Below are 18,704 nucleotides of genomic sequence, written 5' to 3'. Positions count from 1 at the left end.
TGATAGCCTCTGATAATGTTATGCCTCAATAAATGAGCAGAGTGGGGACAACTAATTATTGTTTTTCTATGGCCTCTGCAAGATATTTGTACTTGTGTAATTTCCAATTGTCCTTAAGTGGTCCAGGCTCTGAAATCTTGTTTTTTCTTCCATTTCACTCTTGTTCTCTTTGTTTTCCTGGAGCAGGAGCTGGCCTTAGACCACGTGTTTGGGTACAGAGGGTTTGACTGTCGCAACAACCTGCATTACCTGAACGATGGTGCTGACATCATTTTCCACACAGCTGCAGCAGGCATTGTCCAAAACCTCTCCACTGGTAACTCCACTTGAAAAAACACCTGGAGATAAAATAGCTTGATAAGGAAATTATTTTTGATTGAAAGTCTGAACTTTTTAATCTTCCTATGGCTTTCCCACATTTGGGAAACTTTGGGGAGGCCTTTGGGGACTCGAGTCCTAGGACAGCCTCTGGCCTGTGGGCTGGGAAAAAAGGATGGCCCCATCTGTCCTTTCTGGGCCCCTTCCCTTGGGAGGGCTTTGCTGATTCCCTGGGTATAATTTCCCAAATTTTGCTTTTGTATCCCCCTGTGTGTGTTGATGGTTGTGACCATAGTGCATTTGGGAATGGGAGCAGAGCAGCCTTAGTGACCCCCCCCCAACCCCCGCAGAGTTTTAACAGCTGCCCAAATAATCTGTGCTTCTGTGGTGGCTCTTCCTTGGTGCTGTGGTGACTGAAATCCTCTTTGGGTGGCCTTAGGTAGCCAGAGCTTCTACCTGGAGCACACAGATGACATCCTGTGCCTGACAGTGAACCAGCACCCCAAGTACAAGAACGTGGTGGCCACCAGCCAGATCGGTACGTGACACCCCAGCAAAGCTCCACTCCCAGCTCTCAGGGCACTGCTGGATTTGGGGCTCTTCTGTGGGGAATTCTACTTCTTGTTTGATTTGGAAGAAGTAATCAAGCTCCCGGGTTTTCTTACTGTTTCAGTTCCATCTCTGATTGTGAGTGATTGGATTTTAGAGTTAATTGGAGTGTAATCATATTTCAGAAGGCAAGCTTTGATAAACTGCCTAATCATCTCAATAATCTGATTTATAGAGTTCCTTCTTTCCTTCCTGTGTCCAAGGCAGTGTTTAGCAGTGAGAACACAATGAGCATCATTCTCTCTGCAGGAATGCAGGAGCTGTGCAGAAAAGGCAGAAACAGAGAGAGATCTCAGCAGCAGTTAGGGGACATATCAGGGGACAGCTGAGAAACCACTGATATGTGGTTTTTGTGTGTTTATTGTTTATGGAGGGTCCTGCATGGGGAATGCAGGATGGGTTGTCTCAAGCTTTGAGAAGGATCTGCTGTCCCTCTGCCTAAAGCTGAAATAATTCACTTTATGGAGGAGAACGGAGTCCGAACGTCTCCTCTGCCCACTCCAGGAGAATGGAATCCATAACTTGAGGACAGGGGCAGGGAATGTTGGTGATGAGCACAGTGACAGACACAAACCCTCTGCTGCCTGTCCTGAGCATGGTCACTGCAGCTGGAATGTGGAGGGAGCACCCAAACCTGCATATGGTGCCAGAGCTGTGCAAAACACTGATTTCTGTGACATGGGAAAGGCTAAAAGTCCTTTTCCTAGGCCTCAGGAGATGAATGCTTCTGAGTTTGATTTGGTATTTTGTATAACTAGAGATTCACTTCACTTTTGAATTTAATAATTGTTAAAACCTGCATGCCTGTAACATTTCTTTTAGATACCATTTTTAAAACTTAAAAGTACTAAATATTGTTGCAATATTTGTGTATAAAAGCCAATATACTCAAAAAAGTTCAACAATATTCCTGCTTATTTGTTTTCTTGATTTAATCCATATCCATTTCCAAGTTTTTAATTTTGTTTTCCTTCTGGTGCTGATGCTGGCACTTCACATGACTTATTTCACCTATTGTTTTCCCTTGGTGCTTCCTCATTTGCCATTGCTCTCACAATGCAGGTGACATGACAGAATTCCCAGGTAAGGCTGATTTGTGTGTGAATTTAGCAGAGTCCTGTTGAGTTCCATGTTGCCTCGTTGTATCTGTGTGAACCATGGATACAAGTGAAACATCTGCAGGCAATTTCTTTTGCATGAGGCTCTTCATGAATGTTCTGTTGTTCTTTTAGAACTTGTCTGACTCCATGGACTACAATGATTCCCCCTCCCTGTGTTTTGCAAGATATTTTAATTTCTCTGTTTCCCGCTAGTGCTAATCTTCAGACAAATCCAAACCCCTGACTAATGTCTGTTCAGGTTAAATGTTCTTGACAAATGCCTGGATTGCACTGAAACTTTCCAGAATTAATTCTCTTTCAATGGCTCTCTCTGCCCGCAGGTACAACCCCCACAATTCACATTTGGGATGCCATGAGCAAGCAAACCCTTTCCATGCTGCGCTGCTTCCACACCAAAGGCGTCAATTACGTGAACTTCAGTGCCACGGGCAAACTGCTGGTGTCGGTGGGAGTGGACCCAGAGCACACCATCACTGTCTGGAGGTGGCAGGAAGGTACAGACCAGGGGAAATCGTGGTCCTTCAGCCTCACAGAGCTGGGCACAGTCACTGGCTTTGCCTTTCAAGTCTTTGGAGTTTTGTCTCCCCACTCTATCCCAGTTAATCAGTTAAAGATGGCGAAGGGCTAAAAATATGAACAGGAAGAAGTTTTAAATGCCTATTGCAAGTGGAAATTAAGGAAAGAATGATGCTTAACATAAAATTACATGAAATTAAGGAAAACTATTCCTTTTCTTCCCTAAAACACTTCAAGTACTGTGATGGAGATAATTCTTTTCTAGAAATTACTTCCCAAAAGCCTATCTTTGGAAATTATGGAGGGGAGAGGAAAAGTGCCTCAGCTCATGAGTATGTCCCTGTGCATATTTCACCAGATGACAGCCAACTTTTCTGTGTTATTTCACTGACCCAGGAGACAGATTGTGCTATGAAGGCCTTAAATCTGCATTTCCTAAATCTGTGGGATGCAATGGAATAACCAGGGACTTTGGGAATTGCATTAAGATGTTTGATACACTAAACAGTGCTGGGATTTGCAGCTGCCAGCATCTGGGACACAAATCTCTAATCCAATACCAGCTCAATTTATTTGATAAAATCATATCAGAGCTTAATTCCTCAGGTGAATTCAGCTTTGTTTTCATCCTTTCCTTATTAAACCAGGGGCTAAAGTTGCCAGCAGGGGAGGACACCTGGAGAGGATCTTCGTTGTGGAGTTCCGCCCCGACTCCGACACTCAGTTCGTGTCCGTGGGGGTCAAACACATGAAGTTCTGGACCTTGGCTGGCAGCGCTTTGCTCTACAAGAAAGGAGTCATTGGTTCCATGGAAGATGCCAAAATGCAAACCATGCTCTCTGTTGCCTTTGGAGCAGTGAGTTCAAATTACCTGCTGCAGGATTTTACATTAGCTTTGTATTAAACCTGCAAGGGTCAGTTTTCTTTGCTGAAATCCAACCCAGTGCTTGTTAGTGAAATGTGGATTTAAAACCTGTGCACCTTGAGATCCTTCCCTGAATTTCCTGAGCACAGTTGGGTGAATGTCTTCTATTAAGCTCTGAGCACACCTACTGCCCTGGGTCTTTTTTTGTTGTTTTTTTTTGCCTTTGTTTGCACTTTGCTGGTTATTTATCTGTTTAGCTTAAACTTGATCTGTTATTTCCTGTATCATATTTAATGTGACATGTGCCAGTGATACCACCAATGGTGACAATCCAGTGTGGTCGTTAAGGACTTTTAAATTTAATGTAAAGAATTGTACTTGAAGCTGAACAAAAATGCCGAGGTGTGTGTTGTATCAGAGATTGCTGCTGTGTGTTGCAGAATAACCTGACGTTCACTGGTGCCATAAATGGAGATGTGTACGTGTGGAAGGATCATTTCCTGGTCAGGCTGGTGGCCAAGGCTCACACAGGACCGGTGTTCACCATGTACACGACTCTGCGGGACGGGCTCATCGTCACTGGAGGGAAGGAGAGGCCGTAAGACACAGCATCTTCCCAAAGTGCCAGCTTCTGTCTCCCTTGTGTTCTTTTTGGTTTTGTTACTCATCCAGCAGCCCAGGGTTAAATGGTCTCTGTGCTGTAGCAGCTTCACTCTCAGTTTTGCATAACCTGCCCAGGTGGCTCAGTAAGTGAAGGACTAAAGGAGGATACTTGGGGGTCACAGTGGCACGTTATGTGGCAGGGAGATGCTGAATCTCTTTGGAATTGTTCCAAACACCTGGAAAAGCTCTTATTGCCTGAGCTCCTGCCATGACTGGAGTTCTCTTCATTTGTTAGTCCTGTCAAACTACAGACAGCCTCTCCCAGTGGAGATGTTGTGGGTCTTGGGATTACCACAAGAAACAGATTGGCCAAGAAACAGATTTGAGATACGTGGCAAGAGAGCAGTTTGGTTTGTACAAATTGTGGTGCTGTTTAAACATGAAGTGTGAAAGCATTTAATTTTTATCATTTACTTCCCATTGCACCATAATAACGATATGGAGTGGAGAGTGGGTCAGTGGGTGTTTAGTGATTTAAGCAGAAAACTGCTGGTGGGATTTCCATGTGTGAAGGAGGCAGCAGGTAACAGCAGGGCTCCTTTGCAGCACGAAGGAGGGGGGAGCAGTGAAGCTGTGGGACCAGGAGATGAAGCGGTGCCGAGCCTTCCAGCTGGAGACCGGGCAGCTCATCGAGTGCGTGCGCTCCGTGTGCCGCGGCAAGGTGAGAGCACGGGGGGACAGGGGCACAGGGCACAGCTCGGCTGCCTCCTGAGCTGCTGCTGCTGCTTTAAAGCCACAAAAACCCCACTGGGAGCTACTGAGACTGGGAGAAGTGGAACACAGTGGAAATAACAGAGGCATTTGTCTTGGTGCATGTGTTTAAATTGTGCATGAGAAAGGAGCAGCGATGCTGCACAGGGTGGGGCCTGCCCAGCTGAGTGCTCAGGGGATGGTCTCTATTTCATTTTGACACATTCCTTGATAAAAGCACCACTGAGGAATGTTGTTTTATATTTCCAATCAAGTAGCCATTACCAATTACTAGCTTAATCTATTTATGCTTTTTCCAAGTATTTGCCAAGGGAGCTCTGGCAGTTTAAACCATGGCAGTTACTGTTACACTGACCACCTCTCACCACTCCTTTTCCTTGCCTACAAACAGGGGAAAATCTTGGTGGGAACAAAAGATGGAGAAATCCTTGAAGTAGGAGAAAAAAATGCTGCTTCTAACTTGTTAATTGACTGTCACATGGAAGGGGAAATCTGGGGCTTGGCAACTCACCCCTCCAAAGACATCTTTATCTCTGCAAGCAACGATGGAACAGCCAGGATCTGGGACCTGTCAGACAAAGTGAGTACTGTGAATGTAAAAGTGTGGGATTAAAAATGAGCATTTTATCCAAATATCCATTTTTCCAGCTGTGCTTTTGAGCAGCCTTGGAATGAGAGCAGGGTTTTGCCTCTGTCCTGAGCAGGTTTTGGTCATGTTTGGCACCAGCACTCCCAGAGGAATGCAGGGATTCACCAGCACACCTGCTCATGGAGTGCCTCTTGTTGGGCATTGTTTATTTTGATCCCAGTCTGCAGGCTGGGGGATCAAGGAAGCATTTTAATCCCACATTGCCTGTCTGGGTGACACAGACTGTGCTGTCACACACACAGCCCCTGCCCGTCATTTTGCCTTCCTGGCAGGCACAGCTCCCTCTTCTTCAGAGCCTTCCTTTGGAACTCTGCATGTTGCCTCAGGGATTTTTGCAAGTCAGATTGACTAACAACAACCATTTGTTAAAAACAACGGATAAAACATTTAAAAAAAAAAAAAAAAAACACCAGGAAGTTTTCAGTTCATTTTGGCCAGCATAAACCTTTCCAAAAGCTTGTTACCTGAGCTAACAGGATAATTTTTAATGAGGAAAATTACTCAATTATAAATACAACCAGCTGGGTGAAAATGCAAGAGCTTTCAAGGACATTTCCTTGTACCAAATGAAATGGGAGAGCTCTGTGCCAATCAGCAGTTGTTGAAGATGTCAAAGTCACTTTGAAACAAATTAGGAAATAGATTTTTCAGCTTGTTCTGCTAAATAGTCCCTTTTCTGGTGTGAAACTCGATGTCAGTCTACAAAATAATGCAAACATGAACCCCCATCCAAATCACATCTCTATTTTGAAGCCTGCTTAGCGACATATGCCTGGTGGGATGTGAGTCTCGGTGTGACATTTCAGGTTTATGTTTAGAGGGAAACAGAGTGGATTTGTTTTGAATTAAGTAGGTTTTGTACTTGTGTTTGGAAGCTCCGGGTGTGCTGGGGAGGTGTGAGCCTGTTCTGTGTCCCTGCAGAAGCTGGTGAACAAGGTGAGCCTGGGGCACCCCGCGCGCTGCGCCACCTACAGCCCCGACGGGGAGATGGTGGCCATCGGCATGAGGAACGGAGAGTTCGTGCTCCTGCTCGTCAACAGCCTCAAGGTCTGGGGCAAGAAACGGGACAGGAAATCTGCAATTCAGGACATCAGGTAGGGGGTGCTCAAAATACACAGCCCTGCCTCGAGGGAACGGCCATGGAGTGCCAGGGGATTTGCAGAGGTTTTGTAAGTCTGTGTTGGTTGGAACCTGTGTGAGCTGGTGAAGGGCACTGTGGTGGGGCTTTAATTCAGTTCCAGCCACCCTGCACAGCTGGAATGATGGGAGTTAATTCTCCAAATTGCAGTTCCTGTTGCTGACTCCCAGGGGATTGGTGTTGCTCTGCACACTGTGCTGTGGCTTTATGCAAGTGCAATATTAGCATCATTTAGCCGCCAACAATACAGAATAGAGTCGTGGAATGGTCTGGGTTGGAAGGGACCTTAAAGCCCATCCAGTCCCACCCCTTGTCATGGCAGGAACACCTTCCACTGTCCCAGCTTGCTCCAAGCCCTGTCCAACCTAGCTTTCAACACTTCCAGTTGTGGGACAGCCACAGCTTCTCTGGGGAACCTGGGCCTGTGCCTGACCACCCTCACAGGCAACAATTCCTTCCCAATATTCCATTTAACCCTGTCCTCTGTCACAGATATCCTGAGTTTTCCTCTTCTCTTAAGCATCAAGTTTTGGTTTAGGTTCAGTCTTGCTGTTGATTGAAGGTTTTTTGTGTTTTTCATTTAAAAAGATTACTGTCACATTAGCATGAGAAGCAAAAGCAATTCTTGCACCAAAACAGCCAGTGACATCTCAATAAAACACTCCATGTTTTATTGCCTAGGATCAGCCCAGATAACAGGTTTTTGGCAGTGGGCTCACAAGAACATACTGTGGATTTTTATGATCTCACTCAAGGCACAACCCTGAACCGAATTGGCTACTGCAAGGACATTGCCAGTTTTGTCATTCAGATGGATTTCTCTGCAGACAGCAGGTACATCCAGGTATGTCTGGGATAGCCCCTGGAGCCCTCAGGTTTACTGGGCCACCACAACGAGGTGGAGGCTCCAGCTGTGCTAAGGCAAAGCTTTATCCCAGGTCCATGGAAGGGGGACAATGCTGAAAGAGAAATTGTGGATTATAACCATATGAAAGCCTTTCCCTTCTTCCCCGAGGCTAGGATCTGGGTGAGAGCTCAGTTGTTTTAATTAAAGTGTTAATTTGAAGGGGTTTCATTCAGAAATGTTTCTGATTTAGTAAAATTATGTTGAGATAAAGTTTAGTAAAATTATGTTGAGATAAAGTATAGAAGTGAGAGAAAATCTGTCAGCTCTGCATGAGAGCATCTCTTTCCATCATCATCCTGTAACATTGTTATTCCTTTATATAGCATGTGATCAATTCCAGATAATGAGGAAAAAAGAGAAATGTTATCCCCTAGATGTTTAATTGCTGATAAAACCTGGTGAGACTGCTGGGAATTTTAAAGACAACAATGTGTTTTTAGCAGCCTCCAGGTTTTTCCTTTCCCACTTTCAGGTATCCACAGGTGCCTACAAGCGTCAGGTTCACGAGGTGCCCCTGGGAAAGCAGATCACAGACCCTGCAGTCATAGAGAAAATCACCTGGGCCACGTGGACCAGGTAACAGCCAAGGGGAGCACTGGGATCAGTCACAGGTTTGGGGTGTCAATGCTGAGGTGTCCCCGGGGCCTGGCAAACCTGTGAGCACCCCCAGGCTCTGCTTGCCCAGAGCTCCATGTGACACCCTGGGGGTTTTACAGCTCTGGCTGCTTGGTGGCTGTAGTAATTAGTGCTGTTAATTACACCAGGGGCTGTCACAGAGCCACAGTGGCTCATTGCCACTCCTCCCAGACCCCTCACATGGCTCTGGGCCACTCCAGGCAGCCTTGTCCCACATCAGCAAACACAGCAGCACAGGAGGCCTGGAAACCTGCACTGATTGTATGGAGGAGTTCTGAGTATCACTAAAATGTATTTCCTGATGTGGATGAACACAGGAATCTGCCCCAGCAGTGCAGAACTGTGGCTGTTCTTGCTCTTCCTGTGAGAAGTGGGACAGGCCGAAGGCAGAGCTGACAGGGGCTGACAACCAGGCAGGGCTGGGAGAAGGTAAATGAGAATCCTCCTACTCTGACAGCTCTGCTGGTATAAAAATCTGCCCCTAATTCCCCATTTCAGAGGACTCCTGACAGCTGGTGGGAGGGGGCAGCTGCCTCTGGCAGTGACTCTGTGGGTAAATGATTACAGAGAGCTGAAGCCAAGGTAGAACACCTATTTCTGAGAACAAGGGGACATAGAGCCAAGCACTCCCTCATTTGGGAACTCGCAGCTAAGGGAACAGTGCAGTCAGGAATCCTGGGGGAAGGCTCATAGAGACCAGAGCTGCACAAGGTTCTGGTGTAGAATGATGCCAATGGTTTCATGGGAAATAAACCTAAGGATTAATGGATAGAGATTGTTTAAGAATCACATCAAAATGATGTATTAGTGTGCTGGTCTCCATGATGAGCTCTGGGCAATCATTTAAAGGGACAATTTTATTTTTAAATGCAGCCATTTTTTATTACTGACCTGTATTGGCTCAGCCCCCTGTGGAAGAGCAGCAGCAAGTTAAGTCTTATCTAATCTATTTTATTTACCTTGATTTTGGAACAGCATTCTTGGAGACGAAGTCATTGGGATCTGGCCACGAAATGCAGACAAAGCCGATGTCAACTGTGCATGTGTCACCCACGCTGGCCTGAACATAGTGACAGGAGATGACTTTGGGCTGGTCAAGCTGTTTGACTTCCCATGCACGGAGAAATTTGTAAGTGCCTCTCTTATTTTCACCTGAGCAGCTTTTGCTTTTCCCAGACCCCTCAGCACTCGGGGTTACAGCACCCAACAGCAGGGTCCATGCACAGGCAGCTCCCAGGGAGCAGGAGGGCCTTGGGCTCAGCCTGGCTGTGGGCACAGAGCTGTGCCTGGTGCCAGCCCTGAGCTCTCTCCTGTCCCACAGGCCAAACACAAGCGCTACTTCGGGCACTCGGCGCACGTCACCAACATCCGCTTCTCGCACGACGACAAGTTCGTGGTGAGCACCGGAGGGGACGACTGCAGGTAACGGGCTGGGGCTGACTGGGACACTCACACACACGGACACAGAGCCAGGCACACACACACACACACACAGAAAGGGACACACAGAGCCAGGCATACACACACACACGGGACACAGAGCCAGGCACACACACACACAGAAAGGGACACACAGAGCCAGGCACACACACACACACAGACACAGAGCCAGGCACACACACACACACACAGAAAGGGACACCCAGAGCCAGGCACACACACACACACACACAGGGACACAGAGCCAGGCACACACACACACGAAAGGGACACACAGAGCCAGGCACACACACACACAGAAAGGGACACACAGAGCCAGGCACACACACACACAGAAAGGGACACACAGAGCCAGGCACACACACGGAGTAAGGGGGACACAGAGCCAGGCACACACACACACACACACACACAGAAAGGGACACACAGAGCCAGGCACACACACACACACACAGGGACACAGAGCCAGGCACACACACACACAGAAAGGGACACAGCCACACGGGTGTGCACATGCACAGACACCACACAGCCACACTAACACAAGCCACACAGACACATCTCACACACAAATGCACTGCACACACATGGTACATGTGCACACACATGGGCACACAGTGTGCCCATACAGCAGACATGGATACACACAGGGCACACACATACACAGGGCACACACAGAGATGCACAAAGATACACCCAGACACACACACACACTGCATGTGCAGACACACAGTGCACACAGAAATGCACAAAGATAGATAACTGCATACACACAGACACACACAGGGCATAGACACTGCCCACAGAGCACAGGCAGAGGAAATATAGGCACACAGCACACACACAAACACAGACACATAGAGTGCACACACAGTGTCACACACACAAATTGTGCACACTGCACATACAACACATAGTGCTCACATTGCAGACTACAGACAGAGCAGCTGTGCACAGTATACTTCTCTCTGTCTCTCACACACACACACAGTCTGTACTTCACACACCCAATGTATTTTTCTGCTCCTGTCTCACTGGGCTGTGCCCAAGGCCAATCCCTGCTGTCCCTCCTGTCTCCCCAGTGTGTTTGTGTGGCGCTGCCTCTGAGGAGCCTCTGGCTGCTGCTGTCCTGCCCCAGCAGGGGCTGTGCTGGCCAGGACAGCCAGGAATGCCCCCCTGGCTGCAGGAATCCCAGCCCTGCTGCAGGCTGACATTTCCAGATCACTCATCCCAACCTACTCAAAGGGAATGGGAGCTGGCTGTGGAAAGCCCGACACCCTTGTGAAGGAAGCCGAGGTTTGAAGGGTAACCTGGGGATCCCACAGGGAAGAACAGTTCACTCACAAAGCTGCTTTTGCCTAATACTGTGTTGTTCAAACCATGTCTGAAAAGGGAGAAAATGCTGACAAAATGCTGGGCCCTTTAATTTCCTAATTTGTGGCTTGAACAAAGTTCAAAAAGTGGGTGGGTGTTAACCACACCTACTTAAAACTCCAATTTGGTGCACTCAGTAAAGCTGGGAGCATTTAATGAGCAGGCTGGGGAGGGGGGAGGTAACCCTTCAGCTTTCATTAATTGAAGGAGCAAAGTATCCCTTTTTTTTAAGTCCATTTTATTTTTAAATATATATATTTGGCAGAATTTTCTATCCATGAAGTGCCTTGGAATAATTTTCTAGTCGTTTGGGCTGCAGCCTTGCCTCCCCCCACCTGCTTTCCACACACACACGGTGCTATGACTCTCACCCAGAGGAGGGCTAAACCATTCTCACCTTTTGCAGCTGGGTACTTACATGATCCCTGTTTTCTGCTTTGGGTTTTAATACCTTCACAAGTGAATTCCCCACTGTTTCTGTGCTGACAGAAGGCCAAAGTGAGGCATTCCAGCTCCTGGGCAGCTGCTCCTGCAGCCAGCAGTGCAAGCTGAACTCCAGCAGTGAGTGAGAGGAGAGGGCTTGGACAGACTTGGTTCAAGATATTTGAACACAAGATTGAGGGAGTCATTCCCCAAGTGTTCCTGCATGCTCCCCCTTTCTGGGAAAATGTGCTTTACACTCCTACAGGCAGTGGCCAGCCAGAACCTTGGCCTGGTGGGAAAGCCTCCATCACTCCCTCTTTCCTGTTCTGGAGGGGGGTCCTAGGCCTCCAAAGGAATCCCTGGAATGTCCCTATGGCAGGGCTCTGTGTGCCCTCCAGCCAGTCCATGCTGCTTGTAAGTAAAACATAAATCCTCTAATACCAGGAAATGCAGCTTTTGTTTTTGGGAAAAGCTCATCATGGCTGACTGTGGGCTCCTCTCCCTGCCCCTGCTTCTCCCCCACCCCACAGAGCCCCCTGTCCTGGCCTGGGGGACAGCTGAGATCAGAGGAGAGCTGCCTCTGGGGAAAAGTGGAACCATGGACAGATATTCCCAAAAGGCAACTCAAACCCTTCACTATTTGTTAGAACATTTTGTCAAAAACAAAAATTCAAGGGAGGGTGGAACTGGAGAAAGTTTAAAAAGAAATAGCTTAAATACGCATTTTGCTATTCAAGATTCTGGGCATGGAACATCATCCATACTTTGAAATTACCTTTCTTAATTAGAAGAAATAAAGGCCAAAATAAAACATTTACACTTACATTTAGTCTCTGAAAAGCAATAGTGCTTTAGTCCCAGTTCAGGACAATAGGATTTTGAACTCTGGAACCTTCCTGCCAGTCCGTTTCTGCTGCCCACTGCACAGAAAAGTAGCAAAAACATCCCATTAAAGGAGTAGATTCCTGTCTGTTTAACACACAAAGTGCTTCAGCAACCTCAAAGAATCACCTTTTTTTTTTACAATTGAATTTATTAATGCCTTATATGACTATACAGCAGAGCAGTTTGTCAGATACACAGTACGAGTCCCTATGCAGTCTTTTTTTCAAAGAACCTTCAGGGTCAAATCCTGTTCTGTCAGGTGGTGCCAGCAGTGAGCACCTCTGCCTGTGTTGTACCACTCATGTTTGCCTTCCTTCCACGTTGACTGTATCCCAAATAAAACCAGTTGTGTGGCAGAATGAATTAATCAACAGTGATGTGAGAAATATCTTCAAGCAATAGTGTCTGTCAGGAAAACACTTACCTACGGTTTGTATGTTTCTATGGTCTGGCTTCCTGTATAAAATGCTCAGAAGTAATGCTGTATTTTACTGGAAAATGAAATATTAATGCATGAATTTCTATTTTTCAATGGTCAAGATGCCATTCAGTTCAAATCTGCATCTCAAATAAATTTGTACACAAGTTTGCAATGTCCAGCTCTTAAATCAGAATCAACACATTGACCTGGAAAAATTATTGGGACTTATTTTCTTCAAACTTGAAAATGGCATCAACCATTCCTGTCTCAAAACTCCAAGACCCAACACCCTCTGGAGCTCCCTGGGACACTGGAGGTGGCCCTGAGCAGCTCCTTCAGGCTGCAGAGGAAGAAAAGGGACCGTGACAAACCCACCCTGCACCGTGCTCTACTCGGACACTACTGCCACCACCATGGACAATGGAAATTTATCACAAGGAACTTCAAATAAACACAAATATATTAAACTTGCCTCAAGAAAGCCAAATACTGGTATCATTTTATGTCTATAAGCTTTATTGATACTTGGGGTTTGGGGGTTGGTTTTTTTTTTTTCCTTTTTTGTTGGGATTTTTTTTACATTTCACAATGCATTCCACAGACTTAGTTCAGTACAGCTCAAACTGCAAGTGTATAAATTTTCACTTATCATTTTCTTGCATAACAGGACAGGGCTTTAAGTTTCCAAACAACATTTGCAGCATTAGATACTCGGTCCACAGATTATCAGAGTCTGAAAGCTGGAGAATTATTTGCTCAAGATCAACTACTGTACGTTTGTGCAACAAAGTGTATGCTGTAAGTTTCTTTTACTCTGTGTGGAGGTTCTTTGTTCATTTCTCTTTTGTTGTTTCCAACAGATGCCAGTGTTTACAGAGAATTTTTAGTTTCTCAAGCTTGTGTGCTCTGGAGCTCGTCCAGGCCTCAGTCAGTTCTCTGAAGTACAAAGCACTGTGGAGCAGCTGAAAGATCTAAGCTTTGTGAAACACATATATATATATATATATATATATATTGGCAATTGATAAAACAAAATCACAATACAGCTATACTCATACCAAAAAGGCAAGATTTTTCAAAACTTGCTAAACTGGTATATTCTTCTAAAACATCTCATTTTAGAAAATCTGCATCAATCTACACAGACCATACACAGTGCACAAACTGGGAAGTGTTCTCCTCTGCCCCACCTGCTCTACACCTCGGGCACGCAGCAGGAACTACCTCTGCTGAAGCAAATGTACAGCTGTCTCAGTCGTTTGTATTAGCCAGTGCTGCACACAGGATAAGGAAAGATGATTAGTTTAGATCCATACATAGCAGCTTACAATACTTAAAGATGATGAAACACATGGCAGTCAAAACAGTTATTTTTCCTCAAACACTGCGTTGCTAAAAAATAAAGATCTGTGAAATTGCACTGCAATGTCAAGGGGTTTGCTATTCCCTGACCCTCCCCATGTAAATCCAATGTATTTTTCCCCCTTAAAAGATGAACTTTCTTTCCTATTGATAAGTTGCTTCAGGTTTATTTTATTCAGTTTTGCGCTTCAACCCAGGGATCTTTGCTTGGATCCTGCAAGAGGAAAAAAAAATAGACAAAGCTAAGTTTGAGTAACAAAAAAGGAAAGGTTAAACAGACTCTTACAAACAGCACCATGTGAAAAGAACCCTCACAACACAGCTTTGTACTCAGAGCCCAGTCACATTGCTGAACTTCTCATTCCCCCCTCACCTGCACCTGCTGAGGGGCTCAGCTGTCACTAATGGGTTCACATGCACAGATTTCTATTAGAAATAACAGAGGCTCATTTCAATACAGCATCAGCAATACAGGAGCTCATTTCCTAACCAGTCCAGAGGCTGAGACCTTTTCCCTCCTTGGCCTGGCACACGGAAGAACACATTGGTCCTAGACAGGAGTGCCACATGTGCCAGGAACTGTTACCAGCACAAAGGAAAATAAATAAACCCAAACCAACTCACTTTGCCATGGCATCTTTGACATTCTTGTTCACAAGTCCCAGGTAATGGTCGATTTGGGCCTGGAATTGAAGCAGGAAGAAGTTACAGCCCAGCTTCTCCTCTGCAGCCTGGCTGAGTCCCACAAACTGTGGGTGCAGGGCTGGGCCCCCGTGGGCCCCACAGAACAGCAAAGCTGCTTAGCTGGGCCAGGCTGGGTAACCAGCTTAGGCTGCAGCCCAGCCAGGGGATTGAGCACTCGGGTTAAGCCCCCACACTCTGTCCCTGCTCCTGCCCTGGGGCTCCAGGGCCCTTTCCCTGTGGAGGAGGAGCCTGGGCAGGACCCCATGAGGCTCTGCCATCTGCTCCTGCCCCCACGGCTGCCCTGCTGTTGAAAGGGGAGACGAAGGGCTGAGCCAGAGCTGGCTGCCCCCTCCTGTGCAGTGACCTGCCCAAGACAGCCCTGGCCATAATTTAATCACAAGTATTTTATTTTGGCTCCTTCCTCCCTACTCCTTTTACAGGGGAGTCTCTCCCCAAGAGCAGCGCTGCATTGGGCCAAGCAGCTCCCACCTCTTGTTTTTGCCAGGGCTACAAATTCCACAGAGCTTTGGGAAACCAATCCTGAATACCAACCCCAAAAGGTACAGCAGGATTAACACACCCTCCCCAGTGCTGCTCCAGCCCTGACCAAAGCTGGACCAGCAGAAAAGGCCTCCAAGTTCATCAGGCCCTTTCCAGAATTGTTTGCTGGGGAAACCTCTTCTTCCACCAAGAAGGAAAAGGGAAAGCACACACAGTCTGAACGTCAAACTGAACAAGTGCTCCCTGGTCCTGGCTCCTGGGTAAAGGCCTGTTTCAAAGGCTTTAAATATTTCAGAAGACTGAAATTAATGTTAATTCCTTGTTTCTGGTTTTGCTTCAAGCTGATTTTATGAAACATTGAATGAATTCTATTAAACACTCACCTGATGTCTCTCATAAATAACAGGAACGCTGAAGAGCGAAATCAAAGCTGGAAAAGAGCACATCAAATGCATAAATATTGACAACAGGGATGGTGTTCAGGCAGAACAAGGACTGGTTTCCACACCTTGACATGTCTTACAAAAAGGTCCAAGCAAAATGAACAATTAAGCCCCATGCACCAATTGCTGGCCAGAAAATTCAATAATCCCTACTAAGGAGAGCCTGAGCTGTTCTCCAGATCTCACCATCAGTACAGTTAAGTCTGGTCACAGGAAAGATGGGGTCGTCATGCAAATTCTTCCCAAAGGCTGCTCAGGCATCACTTGGTTCTGACACCTGAAAGCCAGCCTGCTCTGGGATGTAAGAAATTAAATCCTGCAGTGGGACATGGCCACAGCAGATCCTGCACCTCCTTCCTCCTAAGTCCCAGCACAGCAATGACATTCAGGGCAGGCTAAGCCTGACAGGGACAGCACAACAAACCTGCCTATAAATAATGGAATGTCTGGAGATCAGCAATCTCAGGGAATTCAACAACAGAACTATCTGTTCTGCTGTATTATCAAAAAAAAAGAACTTAGAAGTGAAACATCCTAAGGCTACAGGATGAGCCCCCCAGTGACCAGACCCCACTGCCTCCCCGAGTTTATTGGGTGTGCCAGGTGTGTAACACAAGTCAAACACTTACCCAGGATCAGTAATGTCAGACCATTGAACAAGGCACCAACGTAAGTGAACACCCACATCAACACTGCAAACTGCAAGGGAAAAAGAGCCCATCAGCACCACTCTGTGCCCAGGACATCCCACTTGCTGCACACACAAATTCCCAACCAAACAGCCCCAAAGTGCTCTGCACTTCAGCCCTGTGCAGCTCCTGTAACCAGAGCTGCCTGATGAGAGGGCTCAAGGATGCAGTAATGGGATATGGGGCCTGCTGTGTGCAGTCACGGGGCTGAACTCAGCCCGAGTCAGCAGTGCCCAAGCACTGCCCTGTGCCCAAGCACTGCCCTGTGCCTGCCCTGGGCACTGCCAGCTCCATGGCAAACACACAGCTCCAGAGAGGGGACAGGCCAGGCTCAGAGAGGCCAAAGGGCTGCTGCATGACAGAGCCAGAGAGAAGGGAGGTCACACCCGTGTGTGTCCCACCCAAGTGTCCACCCACCTGCCCAAGCCATGCCCTGACACAGCAGGAAAAGCCTGTCTGGAAGGTTAACGGGGTAGGGTTGGGCTTGATTTACCTTTTCTCCTTCAAAATACCCTAAGAAACTTTGGATGTTAAAAAGTTTAGTAACAAGAGGAGTGACAAGTGCTCCAACGTGGAAGCTGGCTCCAGGTCAGAGCCAAGCTCAGAAGCAAAGCCATCCCCAAAGCCCCACACTGCCAGCACTGCTGGCTCCCCACCTCAGCCCCATTGTCCCTCCCTGCTGACAGCATTTGCGCAGCTCCTGGTGGGACACAGGCTCTGCTTCCCAGCTCCACACAAAGCTGTGCCCACACTCAGTGCCAGGTGGAGTGTCCCAGGCACACCTCTGACCTATAGCAGGGGGAGGGGACCCAGGGCTGCCAGCTCTATTTCGGGGTAGGATTCCTCCTGAGGAAAATCAGCCCTTTCTTCTAGAGTTGCAGGAGTGCTGAGGAGCTGAGCAGCAGCCAGGAGCAGCAGCTTCCCCAGAGTTTGTTCCTTGCTCTGCCCAGAGCAGAGACCCCCAGCCCTGTGAGCTCAGCACGTGGGGCTGTTTTCCAGCAGAACCCTGGACAGACACTATGAGAGGGCTGGCACTGGCACCAGGGAGGGCAGAGCTGGGCACAGTGACCAATCCAAGATGGAAACTCCCACCAGCAGGAGCTACACTTAAGGAAAGGATGGGCACAAAGTGCTGGCAAGGAAAACAAGGCATGCTGGTAGTGTGGGTGTGGGCCAGGACCCTGGAACTGGCCTGCAGCCAAGCTACTCTGAACTTCCATATCCCAACATCCAATTTTAGCTTATCAAAGGATGTAAAATATCCAAACCAAACAAAATCAACAGCCAGCCACAAGATAAGGGCATTGATAGTCAATACAAGTTTAATTCCATGAACTCTGCAACAAAATCAAGCTGACTTCAAGAGCTTCACTCAAAACTGGTCTAAAACTCAGGTGCATTAACTGCAAGTGATGCAGTTCTTTATCTGCCAGCACTTCTGAGATGTGACACAGCAGCACCAGGGAGGAGCACAAAGGTAACCCTCAGAGAGGCTGTACCATTCCCAGCAGCTGAGGGACTCTGGCAGGTTTCTCAAGGATAATAAAGCAGATTTGCTGAACTCCCTCATGATTGATTCAAACCCTGGCCCAGTTGTGCCCTGCAATGCCAGGGTGAGCCTGGAGCTGATCTCTCTGCACCAGGCATTTTACTGGAGCAAACACTTCCATGTTGGAGCACCTGCACATCCACCAGAGAGGGAAGGAAGGCACCAGCCTGCACTGGGCAAAGAGCCCCTGATGGTTTACAGTGGTTCTCCTGCATCCCACCAGCCATCCCTGACCTGCTCCCCGTGGACACAATTGCTGAAGCTCAGCACACCCAGGCAGCTCAGCAGCCAGGACACAGCTGATGACTCTGCCCAGGGCAGAAATGGGAGTTTATGTAAGCACATAAGACACAAATCAATCCCAAAGTCCAATAATTATCAGAACTATCAATTATTTGTTTTAGTAAGCATTAGATTTATGGTTCAAGACAGAGCAAAATCCAGGAGTTCACATTTGACTACACAAGCTGCTCTCCACCCAAAGTCTGCCCAGGGCAGCATCAGGGCAGAAGCAGGAACTGCTGCATGTGCAGGTTTGACTCCCTGCTCTTACAGTGGATGGGAGAGGGACTCTGATCCCACAGCTCCTCCCTCTGCACTCCTCTGACACTTCCAGCAGCTCTGCCAGGATTATCCAGCCTGGAGTCCATCTCAACCCCACATTTCCTTACTCGTCACTGTTTTCTTTTCCTTATAAACTGTGCAAACCCAGGGACCCTCACAGTCACAACAAAGCTTACCTGAAACACACCTCAGACACCTTTACAAACACAAAAAGCCTTCCCTGAAACACCTCTAAA

General features: G+C 47.3%; 2 protein-coding genes across 6 annotated transcripts in view; one reads left to right on the top strand and one right to left on the bottom strand.

The window, feature by feature from the left end:
- Positions 1 to 10,802, top strand: part of EML6 (EMAP like 6) — an 89,436-nt gene extending 78,634 nt beyond the window's left edge. Inside the window, exons 31-44 of one of the 2 annotated variants that reach the window (XM_058801788.1) lie at positions 187 to 316; positions 758 to 856; positions 1,990 to 2,010; positions 2,369 to 2,542; positions 3,212 to 3,420; positions 3,870 to 4,027; positions 4,639 to 4,753; positions 5,195 to 5,383; positions 6,374 to 6,546; positions 7,272 to 7,434; positions 7,970 to 8,073; positions 9,109 to 9,262; positions 9,455 to 9,555; positions 10,656 to 10,802. In XM_058801788.1, coding sequence (XP_058657771.1) covers positions 187 to 316; positions 758 to 856; positions 1,990 to 2,010; positions 2,369 to 2,542; positions 3,212 to 3,420; positions 3,870 to 4,027; positions 4,639 to 4,753; positions 5,195 to 5,383; positions 6,374 to 6,546; positions 7,272 to 7,434; positions 7,970 to 8,073; positions 9,109 to 9,262; positions 9,455 to 9,555; positions 10,656 to 10,680 — 1,815 coding nt within the window. In that variant the 3' untranslated portion in view covers positions 10,681 to 10,802. The remainder of the gene's footprint in view (positions 1 to 186; positions 317 to 757; positions 857 to 1,989; positions 2,011 to 2,368; positions 2,543 to 3,211; positions 3,421 to 3,869; positions 4,028 to 4,638; positions 4,754 to 5,194; positions 5,384 to 6,373; positions 6,547 to 7,271; positions 7,435 to 7,969; positions 8,074 to 9,108; positions 9,263 to 9,454; positions 9,556 to 10,655) is intronic. The other variant, XM_058801789.1, reaches the window with a different exon arrangement.
- Positions 10,803 to 13,174: 2,372 nt separating this feature from the next.
- Positions 13,175 to 18,704, bottom strand: part of RTN4 (reticulon 4) — a 40,424-nt gene continuing 34,894 nt past the window's right edge. For all 4 annotated transcript variants that reach the window (XM_058802247.1, XM_058802244.1, XM_058802245.1 and 1 more), the window contains 4 exons: positions 16,296 to 16,365; positions 15,607 to 15,653; positions 14,663 to 14,721; positions 13,175 to 14,252 (listed from right to left, as the gene is read on the bottom strand). In XM_058802247.1, the coding sequence (XP_058658230.1) occupies positions 14,210 to 14,252; positions 14,663 to 14,721; positions 15,607 to 15,653; positions 16,296 to 16,365 (219 nt within the window). In that variant the 3' untranslated portion in view covers positions 13,175 to 14,209. The remainder of the gene's footprint in view (positions 14,253 to 14,662; positions 14,722 to 15,606; positions 15,654 to 16,295; positions 16,366 to 18,704) is intronic.

This window comes from Ammospiza caudacuta, chromosome 3, assembly GCF_027887145.1.
Source record: "Ammospiza caudacuta isolate bAmmCau1 chromosome 3, bAmmCau1.pri, whole genome shotgun sequence".
In the NCBI taxonomy this organism is placed as follows: Eukaryota; Metazoa; Chordata; class Aves; order Passeriformes; family Passerellidae; genus Ammospiza; species Ammospiza caudacuta.
This window is presented reverse-complemented; position numbering and strand designations above follow the sequence as displayed.